The sequence below is a fragment of the Pavona decussata genome, unplaced genomic scaffold, assembly GCF_977016875.1.
Source record: "Pavona decussata unplaced genomic scaffold, jaPavDecu1.1 SCAFFOLD_156, whole genome shotgun sequence".
Lineage (NCBI taxonomy): Eukaryota > Metazoa > Cnidaria > Anthozoa > Scleractinia > Agariciidae > Pavona > Pavona decussata.
The window spans coordinates 2,085,628-2,107,930 of NW_028145568.1; the positions used below are offsets into that span (position 1 = coordinate 2,085,628).

Here is a 22,303-nt window from a genome sequence, read left to right on the forward strand (position 1 = left end):
AGCCAAAGTGATAATTTATTCACACGTGTTGATCTTATATGCGTCACTTTAATGTATGCAGTGTGAATAGTAAACTATCCAACACTGCATCCATTGTCGTACCGCAATAAGATTGGGGATAAATTTGGCTCCTGTTACTTAATGTCACTAAGTCTGTTTCTATCTACCCGGTCAACGATGGGCTCCTCCCCAATACTAAACAGCCACCTAAGGAGACCAACGTTGGACCGTCAAAGAGAGGCATCCCTCTTCCTGAACCAAATCATAACTCCCCAAAACTAAACCCCGATCCAATTCCCTAACTCTGGGAGGTAGATTTTCATCGTACCTCACAGGCACTCTTCTGCGTAGGTTCTTTTCCCCTGATTGGTTGCGGGGAAGGCACACACAAAACGTTTTAGCTCATTAATGTCTTGCCAGGAGGCAGATGGCTCGGAACCAACACTCGAGGCGAGCCTTGCCGAGGCCCCTGCTGGATTTAATACTTTCGCTAGTTGCATGTAGCACAACGCCGTGTGGCGCCTTGACCATCCCACGTGATCCATGATTTCAGCCAGGTCCACACCGGTAAGGGCCAGGGTAATTGCACAGCCTGACCGGAAACCGTGGAGCGTCTCACCGTTATCCGCACTCATTTCTTTAAGATAGCTCTTTAACCGTGATTCGGCTGCGGAGGAGGAAAAGGGGGCGTCTTTTATACCCAAATCTGGTGTAACTGGGCGGAAAAGGTAGCCACACGTTAAATCTACCCTAATATCACGAGTCACTTCCATGTAGCACTCAATGCCTCGAATAGGGCAGATTTCCGCTTGCGCATTTCTTCTAACCCCAAACACATTTTCATCCCCATCCCTCAACGTCTTCCCCCAAATGTGGTTAAAGAGGAGCCCGTCATCATTGTGTTGAAGGAACCTTTTACGGGGGATTAGCCGGGTTCACTTCAACAAAGATCCAACAGCTTTTTCAGTTGTTCTTCTTTATTACTCTGACAAGAGTTCAGCTTACTCTGCTCAACAATCACTTCTCTCTAAAACTAGATGGCACCCATTTTTATACTGACTCGACAACCATCTGCTTAACGCAAACTAAATCTACGCAAGCCTTCTGTGATTGGCTGCAAGAAACTTATTTGCATCTGTGCCTTCGATCTATTAGTCAAGTCAAAGACATCTTTCTAGAGAAATATCACCACGTAGGTTGGGTTGTCCTGTCAATACAAAACAAGGAGACCAATATAAAAATTACAAGGTTCAGACTTATACAATCAGGTTTCACAAAGATAATCTGAAAAACACTAAAAGTTGTTGTTTAAAAATTGAACAAGAAGTCGATTCGTAGAAGGTGTTAGCCTTCTTCATCGAAGATGATTGGTTAAAAGTTTCCATAAATTAAATGAGTACGTGGTAAACAAAACCTAGAACTCAAATTATATATTCAGTACGTAGCTACTAGCAAAATTACAACAATAGATATTTATCTTCACAATCACCCTAAGACCATAGTATTTACTTTCAAAAACACCCTAAAATAAGAGATATTATTATTTAGATATATTCCTCTTTAAAAATGAACACCAACTACCATGAATTCGGTAAAAGAACCTAAGAAAATCTACCAAAATTGATTAAAAATAAGAACAGTAACAATTTCCTGAAATAAATCGTCGAAAGGTCAAGTTGAGGAAAAACTTATAAAAAGTAAGGTAAACAAGGTGTTATCTTTTGTAGGAAACTTAATTGAAAATATTTTTACGAACACAAGTGCTTCCGTGGAAACATACAGCTGTTCATACCGAATTCATGACAGGAGAATTTATACATTAATCACACATTAAGAACATCTAAGTCGAACTGCAAGGTATTATTTCTAGAGAGCTGCATAACGAGTCAACTGGTCTTTTTCTGTGATATTCCCAAAACCGAAATATGATTTGTAATAAGTCCAAACACCAAATAAAATTCCTTTAACTATTTTAACCCCAAATAATTGCGTTGTAAATATTTTTCATAATTGTCAATTTTTATCATCTAACAATTGGGGAAACGAAGGATTTCAGGAACCTTAATCTGAAGGCCAGCTTAAAATATGCTTGGTCGCGGGCTATGATGAACCTGTCAATCGCCTTGTCAGACCCTTGCAGTTTTCTTTCTAAGTGCAAACATAATTGTGTTAATTTGTCAACAAAGAACGGCGCAGCCTGTTTCGGTGTTATACGGGCCTGCAGTTGTTCCGCGGTTACCAGCCTCAGGAAATCTTTCACGGATTTGTCAGACGCCGGGTTACCAAGGCCTAAGCGCTTGTCCCACTCGCCATCACGTCCAATAGAGTGAAGAATGGCCCGTAACTTACCGATATAAGAGTCAATCGTTTTGTAAGATAAACGTATTGCGCATCCACACGAAAATCGTCCCTTTTGCCGATATGGTCGCAACCATTGCGGTGAATCTGCGTTTTCCCATCCTTATCCTTAAAAAAATAAGGAAACGACAAACATCACGCGGGGTCACAGTGGCCAAAGTGACATGTCCCGGAAGTGAGGCCAGAAAGCTTTCAAACTCTTTTTGTAACGAGTCTTTCTGTTTAGCATAGCTAGTAGCACGGTCAAAGTCCATTAGCTGCCGTAAACGTTGATCAATGCACTCCAAATCGACGTTAACTTTTTTGACATTTGCTTTTGTCAAGACTTTCCGATTATAGCCACACCTTGGACAGAATCTAAAATCCTGGTCATTTGCATGGGAACAACTTAGCAACAACAGGAAGTTCCTAAGGGGAAAGAAAGGCGAGACGTTTGTAGTCTATGAAAGGAACGTTTTATTTCCTACATGTTATAGTTATTACATTGGATTTATCCAAGACAAAGAAGAAAAAGAAAAAAACAGCTTATGACTCTAACGAGGGATCCCCCACATGTCGGGGCTTCACCAGTCCAGTTAAATATTTACAAGCAATTCTAAAGCAATGTCACTGCTATGAGTTCTACTCAAAAGCTATCTGAAAGGCCCACAGTTCCCCTGGGATCTTGCCTTCATTGTTCCAACCTTCCTTCGTAGGGATTAACAAAGCATGCGAATCACCTAGATCTGCCATCTTTTGCGTTTTTCTGGAGATACGTTGTAAAAACGGCCACCAATACTTCCTTGGGTATGTATCCAAAACCACAAGCGTGCATGGCTGTCGGTAAGACTGGAGAAAACGCAAGACTGGGCCGACTAAGACATTTGGCGGGAAAACATATGGACGCTGCATAACAGAAGAGAACTTTGTCAAATCTTGTGCAAACAGACTCACCCCAATCGAGCCTGGCGAGGGCCACGGCGTAAAATGGGGAAGATGATTCCCTTGTTGGTCAGTCATAGCATTTGAATCTAGGGCCATCAAATCACAGGAGTGGCCATTCAGACCGCCAAAGACCCGTTGTACCTCACTCCAGGTCTCCGGTGTTAGTGTGTAGTCCAAAGAAGATAGCCTGCGAGAAGGGGGATCCGCCGGGTTTTCCCGTGACGGGACGTACAACATGCGTAATAATAGATTCAGGTCCACAGTGGTAAAAAATAATGCCTTGATAGCCTCGTTCAAATCATGACTTTTGCCTCCTTGATAAGTCCACGCATGCGACTGCCTGGTTGTCAATCATGACATCGACGCGACAATCTTTGACAAGATGTTTAAAGGCTTGTAAGACCTTATCCACTGCCATGGCTTCCCTTGTCGCGATATCCAGCATCATCTCATCCTTTGACCAATATGCCTCCTGCATCACAGGCGTAGAGATGACCCCACCCCATCCGGTTTGGGAGGCATCCGTTGCTATGTAAATCTGAAGGTGTTTCTCTTCGCGCCAAGGTAGAGGGTCATCCCACCCTTCTAGAAATAACCAATGGGCGATCTCATCGCGCAGTGCACCCCGGATCGCAATTGGTTTCATTGTGCGCATACCCCTTGAGATTGCTGCCGACATCTCTCTAGTAAACAGACGCGCTGCTGGAACAGCCAGGGAAAAGAAGACGGACTTGCCGAACAAACGTTGAGGTGTCTTGACCGAAACATAACTCGAGCCTAATGTCTCTCGGATCAGCTCTAGGAACTTGCGCTTTTTGTCCGGGATCAGGTGGAAAACTTCCCTACTGGAGTCCGCGAGAAAGCCAAGATAAAGGACCATCTTTTGGGGGGTTAAGATTGACTTCGTTAGGCCCAGAAAATATCCCAAACGTACCAAATAAAACGCCACAAGAAATACTGCTGATTTGGCCGCCGCCAAATTACGCTCATCTGCAGAGTGTAGGGTACCATATTCCCCTTTGTTAAGTGGCACCTGGAGTTGACCATTATGCCTATCATCAATATATAGGAGACATGGGATCCCCAACGAGCGCAGAAAATTAGACGCCATAAGGCCCGTCGAATGATACACATAAGGGGAGATCTTCCAGCCAAACGGTAGGGAGTTATATGTAAAGTACCAACCACCCCACTGGATTCCGAAATATGTACGACTTTCTTCCGACGGCAAAAGGTGGTCGTATCCAGATTTGTCGTCAAGGACGGTCTGATAAGAGTCCTTGAAAACATACCGAGGCAAATCTGTCACCCTATCCAGGGTGAAAGGCTTCTCTAGCATCCACAAGTTTAGGTACCGCGCATCATGACACAGTCTGGGCTTTGATGGCTCAACCGTCAACGGTAGTACTATTTGAGGCGGGGTTACTTGGCCAACCTTACCCACCAAAGAGATCGCACCAGTTTTTAGACGACTTAAAAGTGTCGTCCTGACAAACTCCCCAAACTGTTTACAGGATACATTATTTTTAAACAATCTGTGGGGTGGCCGGTCGGAATCGTAATGTTCCCCCTTAAACGTTCCCTTAAAGTGTTTGAAATATGGGAATATTGACACCTTATTCCCAATCCAAGACAATACCTCCTCCTGGTGTGATGAAGGAGCAAGTTTCGCGATTTCTGCCCACTGGGTTATGCGTTTGTGAAGTTCCCCCGCCACAAAAGTATCAGGATCCCGAAATAGCAACTCTTCGACATGGCCGATAATTTCTCCATTCTCAACTAGTCGAGTTTTCTGCATCAACTGGTCATTTTCTGTCCCCTCACCGCTGACCGATACGGGGTTCCCCCTTACGTCTATCCACTGTATCGCACCTGCGCGATCACCAACGTTGTTGATAAAGTTATCAAAGTTGTCATCTTTTTCCCATGACCAGAATGCTGCCTAAGGGGAAAAAAGGATTTTTAAAAAGAACCGCGTACAAGCCAGCAGAGAGAGGACAGTCTTGACCCAGTATGACCGGGAGGGTTTTGAGATACCCTGTTTTCAAAACTCTCAACTCTCTGTGACTACAGAAGGGAAAGACAAATAAATGTTACAGGCAAGTGTTACTGATCCCTCCACCTACCCTTGTAAAGGCGATACTAACCGAATACCACTTAAGAATCGCATCAAATCGAAAAAACCGGGCAAGTTTCAAATGTTTATTGCACTCATTGAACTTGTTATTAACATGATTATCACTGTTATTACAACTTGTTTCCCTTTCATGCGCTTCAGTGGTTTAGTACACCTATTAGAACTTGTTATCGTTAGCACGACCTCGGGTTGCTGAGGGCCTCTGCTGTGCACCCCTCCTTGCATAACACCTTGCCATAATGTGGCCATACTGTCCACAAAAATAACATTGGACGGGAGCGCCACTTCTCCAGCCACGACCTCTATATGGGGCATCACCACGTTCACGGTGAGAAGATTCAGACGACGGGCGTCTCCCAGTCATCACTTTCTCCACCTTTGCAACCGCCTCGTACACTTTCGTATGGTCTTTGTCCCCGAGGAGGCGCAGAACCAAAGCGCGAAAATGTTCCTTTGGGAGGTCTACCTTTGCCCTGGCTGTCTGGTACACAAGGCGGTAGAAGTCGCGTTTGTCATCCTGATTATCCCTGGAGGTATTCTGAAGGGTCTCCAGAATATCAATCGCCTCGTACTTGTTAAACTCTGAAAGCGGCCGTGCCGCATAATCGAGCATCTTCCTTATCACAGAGGCCACAGAGAGTTTCGTCAACTCCTCAAGGGACTTTTGTAAATCACCAAACTTTTTCTTTAGAGTCTAGGAGAGCAGATAAAGGGAAGAGTCAGATTATACGAACATCAACTCACGAAGTTTCTTTTGTTTTAGCGAACTCTCGCCCCATTGCATTACAGAAAAAAACACAGATTTTCATTGCATTATCGAAAACTTCCACTGCATTGCCGAAAGACTCGAATTTCCCTTTTCCATTTTCCATTTTTTATTTATTTATTTTTTTTTATTTTCCGATTTTATTTTTATTTATTTATTGTATGGGGAACACCCCCATCTGTCCTAAGGCGAGCTCTCGCCCATTTCTTTCCCTTTTTATTTTCATGGAGAATTCTCATACATTTCTTTCTCCTTTTTTTTTTCAATTTTCAAAGTGAATTCTCACCTCATCACTTTCCTTTTCTTTTCTCATGGCGAACTCTCGCCCCATCACTTTGTTCTATTTCTCATAGCGAACTCTCGCCCCATCACTTTTTCCTATTTCTCATGGCGAACTCTCGCCCCATCACTTTCCCTATTTCTCATGGCGAACTCTCGCCCCATCACTTCTCTTTTCTATTTTCATGGCGAACTCACGCCCTATCACTTTCTATTTCTCATGGCGAACTCTCGCCCCATTGCTCTTTCTTTCTTTTTTTTTTTTTTTTGGTGAACTCTCACCCCATAGCTCATTCGCGTTATCCTGAGTTACAACATTTCACCTCTATACAGTAAAGACACGCACATAAGTGAACGGTAAGTTCCCGCCCCATCTGAGTGTTGCATATAAATTCTCGACAACAATTGAGAGAAAAACACAATCCGCGAAAGCCGCTAATGAAGCATTCACTTCATTACAAATAACTCCAATATCCCGGTGTGTTGAATACAATACTAAACCCGCTAAGGTCCAAATTTAATACACTAGAGCTGTTCACAACCAACTAACCGGCAAACGCGGACAAACTGAGCGGGGAAAAAACCCCGAAAAATAATGAAAAACCCCATACAACACGAAACTAAATACATGTAAACGAAACGCATTTACCTCAAGCTCTCCTTGAGTTGGTTCCACGTGCATAGCTTCTTGTGGAGCCACTGGAACTTGCGCCGGCGGAATTTGTTGGGCTGGAACTTGCGCGGGCGGAATCCGTTGGGCTGGAACTTGCGCCGGCGGAATTTGTTGGGCTGGAACTTGCGCCGGTGGAAACTGTTGGGCTTGAGCAGGTAAGATAGCCTGGCCCACAACAAGTTGAGCGCCCTGGTTTTCAGCCGGTTGAGGAGGTTGAACTGGCGCCGGCAAAACTTTTACGTCTCCACGAGGCACTTGACCATCTTGGGCCGCTTGTTCCGCGCCCGCTTGCAATTCATCCACTTGTATAGGTCTCAGACGACCACGAACCGGGCCGGGGTATTGTACATTCGCCATCCAAGTAAAGCAATAACACGAGGCAAGGAGATTCCAACTATTCGAGCGACACGAACTGGGGCACAACCGAACCGCGCTGCAGTTGAGCCAAAGTGATAATTTATTCACACGTGTTGATCTTATATGCGTCACTTTAATGTATGCAGTGTGAATAGTGAATGAATCGGGATGCTCGGGTGAGTGAATGAATGAATTATGTAAGACGTGAATGGATGGATATGTTGTAGTTAATTTTTTATCTCAGTTAATTCTTAGTTTTCCTTTGTTGTTATGGATGGTAATGAGTGTAAAACGAAGGGAAACTAAAAAATAACTAAGATAAAAAATTAACTAAAACAGATACATACAGGTAGAGGGATGGATGGGATGGATTTCATGAGAATGCTTCCATCCTTGCTTGAAGCACTCGGATCTGTATTGAGTGACGATCAAGAAAAATCAACTTGTGAGTGACTTTCGCTGCAATTACTGAATTGAATTAAACAGAACAGAATCGTCACTTTAAGAGTAGGGATTTTGATGGTCGGGTTTAATCGTTTGTCTCACGATTGAGTCACATAGATGTGGATCGCGACGTTCTGCTGGTCTTTATCAGGTGATGGTGTCGACTGATTGCGTAACAGTATAAGTAGCAGTTTATTGTCCAGGACATTTTATTGCCCATAAAAGCAGTGGTCAATTTATTTAAGGACAACCATTCCTTGTTTATGACAGAGTTCTCGCCTGCAGCTAAATGTTTGTTGTTGTTGTTGTTGTTGGGGGGGGGGGGGGGGGGTCAGTTCCATATAGTGGGATATACGGAGAGGCTTAGCCCCAAAGGTGTCCCCGCCCTTACCGCTCCCATAGAACGACAACTGTGGGATATCACTTAGTTGGGTTTAAACAGTAAACATCGACTGTTAGGGAGGGGGATGCCAATGATACGAGAAGGGAAATGAGTCTAAGGCAAAGAAAAGTAGTTCGTGAAGGAATTGAAGCGCTGCGTTAACAACACCATGGAATGGAAGCTCTGAACAATCATGAACAACTTGAAACGTGGAAGCTAATTCTGAAAAAGCTATTTCGAACTACATTTTCCCGCGCTCGTAACTTAATTTCATCATTAACACTTCATTAAACACCATAACGTGTATTTATGCAAAAAAAAACCAAAAAAACAAAACAAAACAAAACAAAAACAAACAAACAAACAAACAAAGAAAAAAACGTGTAATTACAGAGGAAAAACTGACACCGGAACCTGCATGATAAAGAGAAGCCAAACTACTCAAAACTTAGTTCCTTTTTTGGAAGAGTTTAACCTTAGAAAATCCCGTTTTAAAGCCAAATAATTTTTAAAACTTTTATTTTTTTTAATATTTTATCTTTTTATTTTCTTTTTACTTTGCCTTAAAAATTAGCACGGCCAAATTTTTTTGGAGCCAGAAAATTAGTTATTGACATGATAAAGGACCGCTCCAGTCCTTCAGTTCCTTACATAGGAACATTGACTCAGTTGGCTCAGTTGGTAGAGTACATGCTGACGTCCGATCTCACCCCATAGAATTATAAACCGCCATGAGACTTGGTGATATGTGCGGTATGTAAGAATTCATTCATTCATTCATTCATTCATTCATTCATTCATTCATTCATTCATTCATTCATTCATTCATTCATTCATTCATTCATTCATTCATTCATTCACTCATTTATTCATTCATTCATTCATTCATTCATTCATTCATTCATTCATTCATTCATTCATTCATTCATTCATTCATTCATTCATTCATTCATTCATTCATTCATTCATTCATTCATTCATTCATTCATTCATTCATCACCAGGCTTCCTTCCTCTCTTCTACAGAAGATACCACGTAGCTCATTCAGATACCCGGAGAAAATCATTATCTCTGTAACAATCGCTGAATTTTTTGGCCAGCAATATATAAAAGCGCAAATTGTCAAAACACTTTCCATTGTCTCTTGGATCCGCTTTTTCAGATACAAAAACAATTTCTTCGAGATACTCAATGGATGAAAACACCATGGAAGAGGGAGGAACGAGAGAGAAAGAAACACAAAGTGGACGAGAAAAATCGCTTAGCATTCGTGGCGTCGATTAAAATCTTGACTACAAGTAGTCTCTTATTTACCTCGGTAAGTGAAACACGCGAATGCGTGCGAAAATTGCCTCCCACGAATCCTGGAGTAAGATAGAGTGGCTTTGCTTGAATGTATTCCTTGATTGGTTGACACTTTCTCGACCAATGAGAAGCAAAACCGAACCCAATTGTGACTTGCTCGCACGCACTTTCCCGCACTCGACGCTGACTACATGCATTTTGTTCAATTCTGATAGGCCGATTGCGCTGTTTGCGTCTCTTGTGATTCGTCAAAATATATGATTGCTGTGGTTTAATTTAGTTTTACGAACACCCAATTGAAATCCGCTCTAAGAGGCCTCACGCGGTCAATGTGCTTTGCAAGACGCATATCTAGATTGTGGCGTAGTCGGGACTTCCTTTTTCGTTCGGTGTTCGGCAGAGGAAAGTTGTTTTTCTTGTTCTATATCATTCTTTGTCAGCCTAACTTTGCTCATCTGGTCATAAAAGACGCCATGTTTCTCCAATGTACACAGAACTTCGACACTCGAATGAGATTCTGTATACAACGTCTTCAACCTCAGAAAACTCCGTTTTAGATCCAAATAATTTTAAGAGGCTAGATGACCTGCGGTGAAAATTTCATAAATACTATCAATAAATAAGAAGAAGTGCTTACCATTGAAAGCTTTAATTTATTTGGTTTAACTTCCACCTTTTTATTCCCAGACATTCTAACAATAAATGATTGATGTATTCTTATCGACCCTTATCACTGTTACAGTTTTAATGCCCCGCTAACAGCAACGCCCAGAACACTTTTCTGTTTACGGCTTTCGGCAGCAGCAGAAGCTAAAATAGGGGTAGCCGTAATCCATGACGGTTTCTTCAGGACTGGATGCCTCGTTCCCCCCGTTATGTGTATTCTCACTTTTGTAGTTGTAAAAGGAGCCCACGATCTGCCCATTCTTTGTAGCCTTATCCTTTTTTCCATACACGGAAACCTCTCCGTCGCAGGTGCTGTACACAGTTGGAGCACAGATCTCAGTGCAGGTCTTCGTGTCACGGGTATTTCTCACCATAACCGCGTTAGCCATGGTCCACTTCCTCCTGTGGCGGTGCTTCCTCTGCAGGCAGCAGCGGCCGACATGTGCAGTGACTGCCAGGCCAAGTCGTATGCCGAATACTTGTCGTATCCAGCATCAAGGCGGTCTTGAGGCAGACGGCCATTGTCATCGAGTAAGGCAAAGCCCCCAGGTTGGCCGGCCTTGTCCAGCCGAGCTTTGAGTTCGGAAACCTGGAATAAATCGCATGATATAGCTTAGCTTGGCTTCAAGTTATGTTGCATATCCTTCTAGGGACCAAAAATGTATAAATTTTATATCAAAGTCATTTTACATTTCCCATGCCTTATTTCTTAAAATGCGTTAGTTTCATTCTTTTAACTGCGGAAAAGTATACTCCATTCCATCAAAAAGGTCTTTTTGAGACTGTACTGATTGAAATAAAAATAAACTTGTTGTAAACAATCCTTTCAAAGATTTTCGCGGTTGCTGAAAGTACAGCGATAGGTCGGGAGGTATTTAAATCATCCTTTGATGTGCCTTATGATTCGCTCAATTGACTTGTTAAACATGACCGTCAAGTTATTACAAATTATCGGAAGTACCTCCTTTATTACCAACGCGAAATACCATCTAGTGCAGACGACGTAGTTTTAATAACGTCAAGAATTTCACCTGGTGTGGTTTCATGCGGAATGTTGCGTGAAAGCAAGTCTAAGAGCTGATTTCTGTAAAAATTTTATTGAAATGTCCAGTGATTTCCTTGGCATTATGGAAAATAAGTTATCTAAACCTCAGTTTATGGACTTTGAAAAGTTAACTGATCATAAATTTGAAATAAACGCTGTCGTGCTTGAGGAAATACAGTAATTGCTAACCTCCTTTTGTAATGTCCTCAATTTTCCTCCTCTAGCATCCATCCCAGTGATGAACAGTAGAACAAGTAGAGTCGAAGTAGAGAAACAAGATAGCTTCATGTCTCTTGATTTTCTTTGATCTAAGAAGAAAGGGAAATATGTCTCTTAAAATGAATGTTTGTATAGATTTTATGAATTTTCAATCTTCTCTCCTTATTACACTATATAGTGATTAAGCAACTTTTTTTGCTCCACTACCTTTTTAAAATAAAAACAGGACCTTTTGTTATTTTTGTTTTCTTTTTGTTTGTTTGGTCTTTCATAGTTTTTTTTTATCTGTTTTGGTTGTCACCGTTATTATTGTTTCATCTTTTTTTTTTTTCAGCTTTAGCAAATTCTTTTTTTAGCATCATTACACCGTTATTGGCCAGAGTCTTGTTTTGCTTTATCACGAAAATCTTCAGTATGGAAATTTTACTACAAGAGCCTTCAAATTATTTTTATGCTAATAAGTCATTTGTACATATATAGGGTTTCTTGGAAACAACGTAATGGATAAATTAGGCTTTCATGAATGAGATTAAAGGTGAAGGTGAAGTCAGTCGATTTGATCCGGCATCTTTGTCCCCCTCTGTGCAACATAGCCAAAGGCATGACAAAGGTTGTTCTTAATTAATATGTGGATATCTGAGAGAAAAGGTGAGACAAAAGTAAAGAAAAAAAAAAATAAAAGCGTTGAAGGAGACTATGTAAAAGCGATATTTGAAGCATGCAAAATAGGATAACCTTTTACATAGGCAGGTAAAAAAATCAAAAAATTTAACAACTGAAAATTGTTTATTTATTACTGCAATTCATTAAGCATCAAAACATTGCTAAAACTAATGGTTCAGATTCTTCCCGGTTTTCCTTTTTTTCTCTTTTATAGTATATCACGGATAGAGTTAAATAGAACCAATAATGATATGATGCTAAAAAGCTGTACTTTATCAAGTACTCAAGGATGCTGGTTAATAGGAGCTGCATTTATTTTCAACGACATATAGCTTTAAATAAACGAATGCGAGAAGATAGCATAACCTACTATAAACTTTCATTTAAATTGAAGTTATTAATATACCACAGGCAGTACAACCAAGGTCTAAATCAACTGTTCATTCCACCCTAGCTTTTCGCAAGGTTTTGCGAGTCACTTATTTCTAGTTTAAAATGAAGTTATTTATATAAGGATGTTAAGATGAACGATAGAAGGCGAAGAAAACCGTTTCCTTGGTACGTATTATTTCGGAGGAGCTATGAAGCTAAACAATGCGGTGGCAATAATTCTAATTGTTGAGAGCTTTGTGGCCTGTGTCACCATTCATCTTTTTAATATTATAAGCCATTATGGGATTTGATATCACTCGTAGATAATGCTATTTATTCTTAACAAAGGTTATTTCATTTTCGTTTCGTTTCGTTAGATCATTTGTGGCTTTCAATAAATGACCTTCTAGCTTGAAGCTTGACCATGGCCAGCTTATTCAAGTATAGTATATCTGTTTGAGGAAAATCGGATCGAAGCTACAAACACTGAGCATGAAAATGAAGCCGCCGTTTTAGGTTACAAAAATACTGTGGCCTTAGCAAAAACTCGGCAAGAAAAAGGGTCCTGATTAATAACTGTGTTTCAAAATTCAGGCAAACGTTTCGAATTTATCAGAACTCACGTACCGTATTTTCTCGATTACACGCCGGACCCTGATTAAACGCCGGCTTCGTATAAACGCCGGGTCAAAACTACCGATTTTTAAATAAACGCCGGGTGCGTTTAATCGGGGCCCGGCGTTTGATCGGGGCCCCGGCGTTTATTAGGGGTCGAGGTCACAAGGACCGGTTACAAGTAAATAGTAACCTCTTAAACGGCACTGTCACGACATACCAAGTACGGTATGCTGTTTTGGTATTTTAATAAACGTTCAAAGGAAAAATACCGGCGTAACATAACTGGGATAGTTGCTACACAGCGAAATAAATTATAGCAATGTATCCGTGTTCGTGTTGTATTATTAACGCTCTTTCTTTCTTGTGTTGTAGTGCTCACTGTCGTTTGAATCGCGAGGATCCCTCCAGCGTTTGTTTATAAGTTGTTTCAGTCTTTTCATGGGAGGAATTCGCGCATTGCACAATAATAGAGACTTCAAGGCCACCTTGTTCCAAATTGCTTGCTCGATAGTTTTTCTGTCTCACTTTACCTGAAATATTCCCTCCATGTTTGACGAAGAGTCGATGACAGCTCGATAGGTATATGCCCGATATTTATCCTTTCGTTACCAGGTCCATCGGCTCACGATAAACAGCCATTGCACATGAGTCGTACTTGTTGTTTTCTTCATGCCCACGTGCCGTATGTACGGTACCATAATAAGTAACTTCGGGTAATCCAGGGAAAAAATCGTCCAGCACTGACAAACTGCCCCTAGGTTTCCGAGGATCGGTAATAATAAATCAACCTGAAAAAACGGCTGAAAATCGCATTTCATTAATAAACGCCGGACCCCGATTAAACGCCGGCCTCGAAAGAAACGCCGAGTCAAAATGGCCGAATTTTAAATAAACGCCGGGGGCGTTTAATCGAGAAAACACGGTATATTGCAAAAACACGCATGGACCGAATTGTGATTAAAATACTGATGGGAACAATTCAAGAATCAACAGGTCTCTTATATGAGCTGTTATATCTGATACCGAATGGCTACATTTAGTTTAAAGTGATACTTCGTTTTGTAATCTTACCAATCTTCCAGCGAAGTCTTCACCCTTCTAACAATTCAAAGAAGTGTGCTGAAATAAATAGGCTTTTGATTGAAGTAGGGAGAAAACACTGACCTTCGAATTCTTGACTTCACTCAACGACGGGTGTCAGTAAAACGCGGGGTCAGGGTCGGGGTCGGGGTCATTTTTTTAAATTTTTTTTTTATTTTATTTTTTCCTTTCTTTTTTTTTTTTCTTTTTTTTTTTCTTTCTCTTTTTTTTTCAACATCACAGGTCATTTGTGGGTCAAATAAGGATTAAAGCCAATATAAAAAAGTTAAGTCTCTAAAGCTTACTAGCTTAGGGTAGGTCATCGGTGACAACACTCGATACAGTTCCGTATTCTGGCAGACTTTGGTTCCGTAAATTGACTACCTTTTATTCTTCCAAGAAACGAAATGAGGCAAAAAATACAAGGTACGAGACAATATATTTCCTTGAACTAACAAATTCGTGAACTAGAATGTGCATGAACTTACTATGAACACCCCCGCCGCCTTCCATGATCGTGCTCGTTTATTTCCGAGAATGAAATAAACATGCGTTCGAATTCCTTTGTAAAGCTCGGCATTTGAATAGAATGTAGAACATTTCTCTAGAAATCTTTCCGAAAAAGACGCATTGACTGACAAAAAAAAAAAGATTCAAAATACCTTAGTTACCATAAAGAAAAATTCATAGTTTTATACCGTCAATAAACTAGGGAAATTTCTACGAGAACCCTGAAATCTCATTGCCGACATCAAAACTGACATGTGAATAGGCCTTATCACGGTTTTCGACGCTATTTTGACGAGTAGGCAAACAGGCTTGAAACCCGGGGGAGGGGGTACTCCAAAAAAAATTGGGTAGGGGTGTGCGGCCCGCTTCCCAAAACCTTTACCCAATTTATGACTAAAATCTGCGATTTTCCCTACCCTATTTATGACTAAAATCTGCGATTTTCCCTACCCTATTTATGACCTGAAGTAGCTTCTTCTAAAAAAAATCGAACCCAGGACTAGAGTGCAAAAATCTTTACCCTATTTATTACCAAAATGGCGGCAAAATGGCTAAAAGCGATACCCTATTTATGTTCAAAACAGCCGAAAACCATACCCTTTGGCGCCGCACATACCTATATAGCCCATATAAGGGAGTACCCCCCCCCCCCCGGGCTTGAAATAACAGTGTTTGTATGGAAATCCGATGTCAAATAATTTTCATAAAACATCGCTGCTGAAAAATTCATGAATTGTCTTTATCGGAAAGATTTCCAGAGAAATGTTCTACATTCCATTCAAATGCCGAGCTTTACAAAGGAATTCGAACGCATGTTTACTTCATTCTCGGAAATAATAGTCACGCGTGACATGGATTGACTGTAACAAACGAGCACGATCATGGAAGGCGGCGGGGGTGTTCATGAGTTCATGCACATTCTAGTTCAAGAATTTGTTAGTTCAAGGACGGTGAGGGTAAAAGGAGGAATGAGTTTGCGGAATGGAATGTGGAATGACGTGCGGAATGGCATAATTATGCAAAATACGAGTTGCGGAATGACATAATTATGCGAGATACGATTTATGCATAATGACTCACAGAAATACATTAAACTGAAAAAGCGCGCCTTTTTTTGGGCGCCAATTTGCAAATACAGCCTTTTTGTAACCATTTCAACCGAAGAATGCATCACAAAAACCCAAACAATGGTATCTTCGAATTCAAACTTTTTTCCTTCGATTCTCATCGCATAGCCGTTGATGCAACATAGCAGCTCGTGGACTTTTATCGTTCGCGAGTGAACACAAGGTTTGTAATACATTTGCATTAAAGAGGCTTGTTTATTTACGTTACCTGGTTTCCATTCCACACGAGTCGTCCGCCATTACGGGAGATGTATACAACTCAATCGAAGGCTGGTTAAACTTGACATGTTTCAAGCTTTCACAGCGCCTCGCAGGAAAAAGACGTGAGTAAAGAACCGCCTCTGTTTCTTTTTGAAACGATTTATGTCACTTGTCGAGGATTTATCTGGTTATGACGAATGTGTTGTGGTTCGGTCATGCTCATTTCCGTTGTTTTACGTTTTATATTAATCAATTTATCGTACACAGCCAAACACACACACACGCAAAAAATAAATAAATAAATAAATGAAAACGAAAATAAAAATTTAACCGCAATCTGTACCGCAGAACTCTTTCCCCGTATTTTGACGTGTAGATTTCGGTTTTTTATTTTCGACGGAAGGATCTTGATGTAACAAATTTTCAACTCCAACATTTTATAAGAAACTATATCTAAGCAATTCGGGAAAGATTTCCGCACAGCGCCATACATTATTTATCCATGTACAACTGTCACACCAACCCACTTCCAAAAACGACGAGCGTGAAAACAGAGTGTGTGCCAAATGTATAGATAATTATGCATGGGGCTGGGCAGATATCTTGACGCAACTCGTACTAAAAATACTGTAAGAGACTAATGTCACTTGAAGCCTCGGTAATTAATACCATACCGTAATTCTTATCTACTTTCTTTCCTTTTTCTTTTTTTTAAATTTTATTTTAAAGAATCGATATAAGCTTGTATTGTACTGGTTATCCCATACCATGAAATCCCGGTTTTAAGTCCCCCTCCCCCGCTAATAAATCGCCTCGATTTTTGGGCCATCTATTTGTAAACGAAAATTTTATTCCGTGATAAACCCCTACCACTCTTCCACTTATAGGCCCATCTTTGATCTTTATATAAACACCCCTTCCCTCCTTGCCCCTAAAAAAGCCGGTGACATTTCCTTTTTACGTATCCCCACCCGTAACCGGAATTTTACGGTATTATGGTCTGTGCGTCATTACAAGAGCCTGTTAAGTTTTCCTAGACTCAACCTATTGTTGACTTTTTTGGTTTTCCTTGTTTTATCTGATTGGTGAGTATCACAGGTCTCGCAGAGGTAAACCCATAAATGGTTGGATTGCTCAGTAGCTCAACAACAGTAACTCAAGTAGCTCTACAAACATGTAATGTAACCACACTTACACCCCAGGGGAAGGGGGGACTCTTACATAAAATTGAAGGGACAAGCCGTCAAAAATGTTGAACAGAATGTTCTAAATTGTAGCAGACTCTCTTGGCATAGGTGTGGCCCCAATGTAGTTTCCTTAAGGGTTACCAAAACAAAATATTGAAATAATCAAGCAGTTTCCTCATTGCACAGAACAAAAAAGCTTTCCTTTGAGGTTTTGAAAGCAGAGATTCAGATTTCCACCGCAATGGTACAAAACTGCACATTTTCAACCCCTGTCAGGGACAAGCATTTTTACATCGCCCTTAAATTGACCTCCCATTTCCCCTTGGGGTGTAGAGCAATAATAACTAACTGTTCACATGGAGTTAACATTTGGCAACAACAACAACAAGCAAGAGAAGATCAAAAGTATGAATTCTCCATACATGTTCCGATACATACCCAGCTGTTCACTATTTATGACTTTTTTTTAGGTCAACTATACAACCAGAGTTTTTTTGTTTTTTGTTTGCGTACACATAATTTTTTAAAAATTAATTTTTATGATTCTTGATGACTGGCCTAAAAATAAACCAAGGGGAATCGTCATCATTCCAATAAGTCATGTATGACCATTAGAGGATTAAGCCCACACATATACTTGATCCTCTCTTATGACAACCAAAACTATATCCACCATAACTTTAGCTGGTAATTCTAGTTGTCATAGCAGTTTCCATGTCCACATATATAACGCTTGTAATATGAAAACTCTACAAACAGTATCTTCATTTAACATAAAGTTTGAAGATACTTAAGCATAATATAAACAAGGCTGTTTTCACGCCAAAAAATGAGTTGTTCATTACGTAATTAGTTATGTAATGTAATTTGAAAACAACTCAACAAACTTATCGTTTTCAAAGTGATGTTGTAATGTTCTTGCTTACAGTTTGTAAAATGTCAAAAAAAAAAGATTTAATGTGGAACCTTGCCAGTATACAACAAAGATGCATTATCATTTAATTAGGCCAAAATTTAAAAGCAAATTCTAAAAACTGATCAATTTTAGTTTTTATTTGTCTGAGACAGTTCAAGTATCAGACAAAATGGTCAGTAAAAGAAGAAGAAAAAAAAGCCGAAAAACCAGTATATAATACTAACATATTCTTTAAGGCTTTGCCCCACTATAAGCTAGCATAATGTTGAAACACCTACTTAGATACCCACCACAAAGATCAGAATAAACAATGTTTGGGGTAACATGTTTTATACTTTGAAAATAAAATACAATGTGACTGGATTGTTCAGCCATTGTGATGGATGATAGTTGTTATAGTGGTGAAGAAGCTTTCTCCGTCTTAGGAATATTTTGGGATGTTATCAGTATGATTTATTTGCAAGTTCTTCTAACTGTAAAGTATACACGCTGAAGGTGATTCCATCACTGATAAGTCAGAGGGACATGCACTATTCATGGTTAAAAATGGGCATGGGTGTTATTTCAACACGTTGCAACAGTTATTGCAGTTCCCCTCCCCCTACCCCTCTCTTCTCCAAAGTGGACTGAGTTTCATGTTTCCTCTCTAAAACCACGATTTTATGGTATGGGATAACCAGTACAATACAAGCTTATATCGATTCTTTAGATGAAAAAAAAAAAAAAAAAAAAAAAAAAAAAAGAAAGAAAAGAAAGTAGTCTTCAAGTGACATTAGTCTCTTACAGTATTTTTAGTACGAGTTGCGTCAAGATATCTGCACAGCCCCATGCATAATTATCTATACATTTGGCACACACTCTGTTTTCACGCTCGCGATCGTCGTTTTTGGAAGTGGGTTAGTGTGACAGTTGTGCATGGATAAATAATTGAATTGCTTGGATATAGTTTCTTATAAAATGTTGGAGTTGAAAATTTGTTACATTAAGATCCTTCCTTCGAAAATAAAAAACCGAAATCTACACGTCAAAATACGGGGAAAGAGTTCTGCGGTACAGATTGCGGTTAAATTTTTATTTTCGTTTTCATTTATTTATTTATTTTTCGTGTGTGTGTGTGTCTGGCTGTGTATGATAAATTGATTAACATAAAACATAAAACAACGGAAATGAGCATGACCGAACCACAACACATTCGTCATAACCAGATAAATCCTCGACAAGTGACATAAATCGTTTCAAAAATAAACAGAGGCGGTTCTTTACTCACGTCTTTTTCCTGCGAGGCGCTGTGAAAGCTTGAAACATGTCAAGTTTAACCAGCCTTCGATTGAGTTGTATACATCTCCCGTAATGGCGGACGACTCGTGTGGAATGGAAACCAGGTAACGTAAATAAACAAGCCTCTTTAATGCAAATGTATTACAAATCTTGTGTTCACTCGCGAACGATAAAAGTCCACGAGCTGCCATGTTGCATCAACGGCTATGCGATGAGAATCGAAGGAAAAAAGTTTGAATTCGAAGATACCATTGTTTGGGTTTTTGTGATGCATTCTTCGGTTGAAATGGTTACAAAAAGGCTGTATTTGCAAATTGGCGCCCAAAAAAAGGCGCGCTTTTTCAGTTTAATGTATTTCTGTGAGTCATTATGCATAAATCGTATCTCGCATAATTATGTCATTCCGCAACTCGTATTTTGCATAATTATGCCATTCCGCACGTCATTCCACATTCCATTCCGCAAACTCATTCCTCCTTTTACCCTCACCGGTTCAAGGAAATATATTGTCTCGTAGAAGAATAAAAGGTAGTCAATTCACGGAACCAATGTCAGCCAGAATACGGAACTGCATCGAGTGTTGTCACCGATGACCTACCCTAAGCTAGTAAGCTTTAGAGACTTAACTTTTTTATATTGGTTTTAATCCTTATTTGACCCACAAATGACTTGTGATGTTAAAAAAAAAAAAAAAAGAAAGAAAAAGGAAAAAAAAAAAAAGGAAAAAAATGACCCTGCTGTGTAATTCAGGGAATGCGTGACTGTTCCTGAATTTAAAGAGTCCTTTAGTTAGTAATTTTTAACTGAGTTCCAGATTTACGGAATATCAGCAGGCAAGAAATAATCTTCAAATAACAAACACACGGTTTTGAGTTTGAAATACATGTTTCGGATGACCTACATCCACCCGGAGAAAAACCTCTCGGAGCAAGGACGAATTGGTGTAATAGAATACAACGTGTATAGAATAAAAATAACTGAATAACAACATGGATATGCATTTTATCTCTTTTTTATTCAAATGTTTCCTGTGGAAGAAGTGCAACAGGAAAACAACTCCGAAAAACTTCTTGCATTTGTCGGCGGGCAAAGGTCCCTGTGGATATTTGTCAAAGATTTTCTTTTGATCCATTTCCCCGACATGTATTGATATCATTTTACTCTTGAGAGAATTTCTTTTTAGTCAGTTAGTCTAAGGGGCATAAGACAATTCTAACAGCGATTATACTGTGAAACCACATTATTAATACGGATTATAGGAGTAAGGAGTAAGTTCTTAGGGGGACCACAGTGACGAATGCATCCGTAACCGACAATGATTTAATCATAAACAAGACTATTACATTACAGTTGAAAACTTGGACTCCGGCCCTTAAATAAAATCATGAGACTTACCTTGTGAAAATTCCATGATTCTACGACAGCATCTGCCCTTACTTGCACTGTTCTGCCAAACATCGCGGCGCATTCGAGATATTCGGAACGTAGTTTCGACTACACTCTTATTCTAGCCAAACGGACTTTACCAGTCAGTGAATGTCAATGCAGCCTAGTACTGAAGACGGTGCGTGAGATTGTGAGGATTAACAGCAACACTATCCTCTAATCACTATCTGCGGCCTAGGTCCGTCGCTTCCTCATAACAGGACTTGCAGTTTGGCAAATATTGATGGCTGATTCAGTGTTACATGCAATCTGCCGTGAAAGCGATAGCGAAAATAGTGAAAGCGGTACACCACCAGGGGAAGCAGGAAACACGGCTCAAGAAACAGAAGTTCAGATTAACACTCAAATCCCCTTTGGTTTGCGTTCGAAAGAATTATTTGTTTTTCGATGGACTCTCAGGCTCCTTTCTCTATGGAGCCCCACATCAGCTTGCTTCGCGGAAAGAGTATTCTACCCAGCACTGGTAAACATTCTTTTTTTGCTACTGACTGCATCGGATTTGTACCAAACTTTTGAATACGGATTAGAGAAATCGAAAGATATTCTTGGTTATGTTAACTTGGCCATGTGGGTTGAACTTTATTTGAGTCATTTGTTTGGCGTGCTATACTTCAAATCACGTGATCTGGAAGACAACATGCTCAACGTTAACTTGAATGTCAGATGTTTTAGTAAATTTAGGAAGAAGTTAAGACGATTAACACTTTGTATTATTTTGTCGTATCTGTTCTTTGTCGTTTATACTTTTGTTTTTTCTTATTTTTCTATGAAACTGTGGTATCACGGTCGTTTTCAATGCAATATAGATGTGAAGTTCTTGAAAGGCTTTGCGAACCACTTTATCTGCTTTTTAACGCAGCTAACGGATATTTATCGGACTGGAACCTTATGGGCTTTATCCTGGACTATGTGCCTTTTTCAGCAAACTTGCTCTGCGCGTCTGGAACAATTATACCAGGATTACCTCAGTTGGACCAGAAGTACTGAAGAAGCTGTTTATGATCATCTGACGAACTATTCAAGAAAGGTGAAGACTTCTTGTGAACACCTTAAATTATGGTTCGTTACGCAGAACCTCATCTTGACAATTGCAACTCCGTTCCTTTTCATTGACATGATTAAGTCATTTAAGGAAATCCACAGCAATAACGCTGTGATTACTTGTTTGTATCAGGGCTTTTCTGTGTTCAATGTTGTTATTTGGTGGGTGCCTCTGTATTTTGCTGAACAGTTGCAAATCCACGATGAAGACCTGTGCACCAGAGTCAATGAGTTTTGCCCAGGGACAATTGGAGAGCTGGAAGAGGAGCTTCGCGCCCAGCCGTCAAATCCCATTAACCCTAGTCAACA

At 40.1% G+C, this 22,303-nt stretch overlaps 3 protein-coding genes, 1 long non-coding RNA gene and 1 pseudogene across 5 annotated transcripts in view; 1 reads left to right on the forward strand and 4 right to left on the reverse strand.

Moving 5' to 3' along the window:
• Window positions 1–22,303, forward strand: part of LOC146465230 (blastula protease 10-like) — a 532,877-nt gene that overhangs the window by 43,900 nt on the left and 466,674 nt on the right. The gene's annotated exons all lie outside the window — the stretch shown is intronic.
• On the reverse strand, window positions 3,581–5,224 carry LOC146465235 (uncharacterized). Its single transcript, XM_085128801.1, has one exon. It carries the CDS (start codon window positions 5,078–5,080, stop codon window positions 3,581–3,583), a length of 1,500 nt encoding a protein of 499 aa, XP_084984927.1. The 5' UTR covers window positions 5,081–5,224.
• On the reverse strand, window positions 5,577–7,659 carry LOC146465236 (uncharacterized). Its single transcript, XM_085128548.1, has 2 exons — window positions 7,114–7,659; window positions 5,577–6,113 (listed from the first exon to the last, which is right to left on the reverse strand). Exons 1-2 carry the CDS (start codon window positions 7,492–7,494, stop codon window positions 5,577–5,579), a joined length of 918 nt encoding a protein of 305 aa, XP_084984674.1. The 5' UTR covers window positions 7,495–7,659.
• Window positions 6,498–6,914, reverse strand: LOC146465237 (uncharacterized). The gene is made up of 2 exons (XR_014868267.1): window positions 6,673–6,914; window positions 6,498–6,634 (listed from the first exon to the last, which is right to left on the reverse strand). It is a non-coding gene; the product is annotated as an uncharacterized LOC146465237 (long non-coding RNA).
• On the reverse strand, window positions 10,411–14,297 carry LOC146465238 (uncharacterized; annotated as a pseudogene). Its single transcript, XR_014868333.1, has 3 exons — window positions 14,280–14,297; window positions 11,526–11,644; window positions 10,411–10,880 (listed from the first exon to the last, which is right to left on the reverse strand). The product of XR_014868333.1 is annotated as an uncharacterized LOC146465238 (transcript).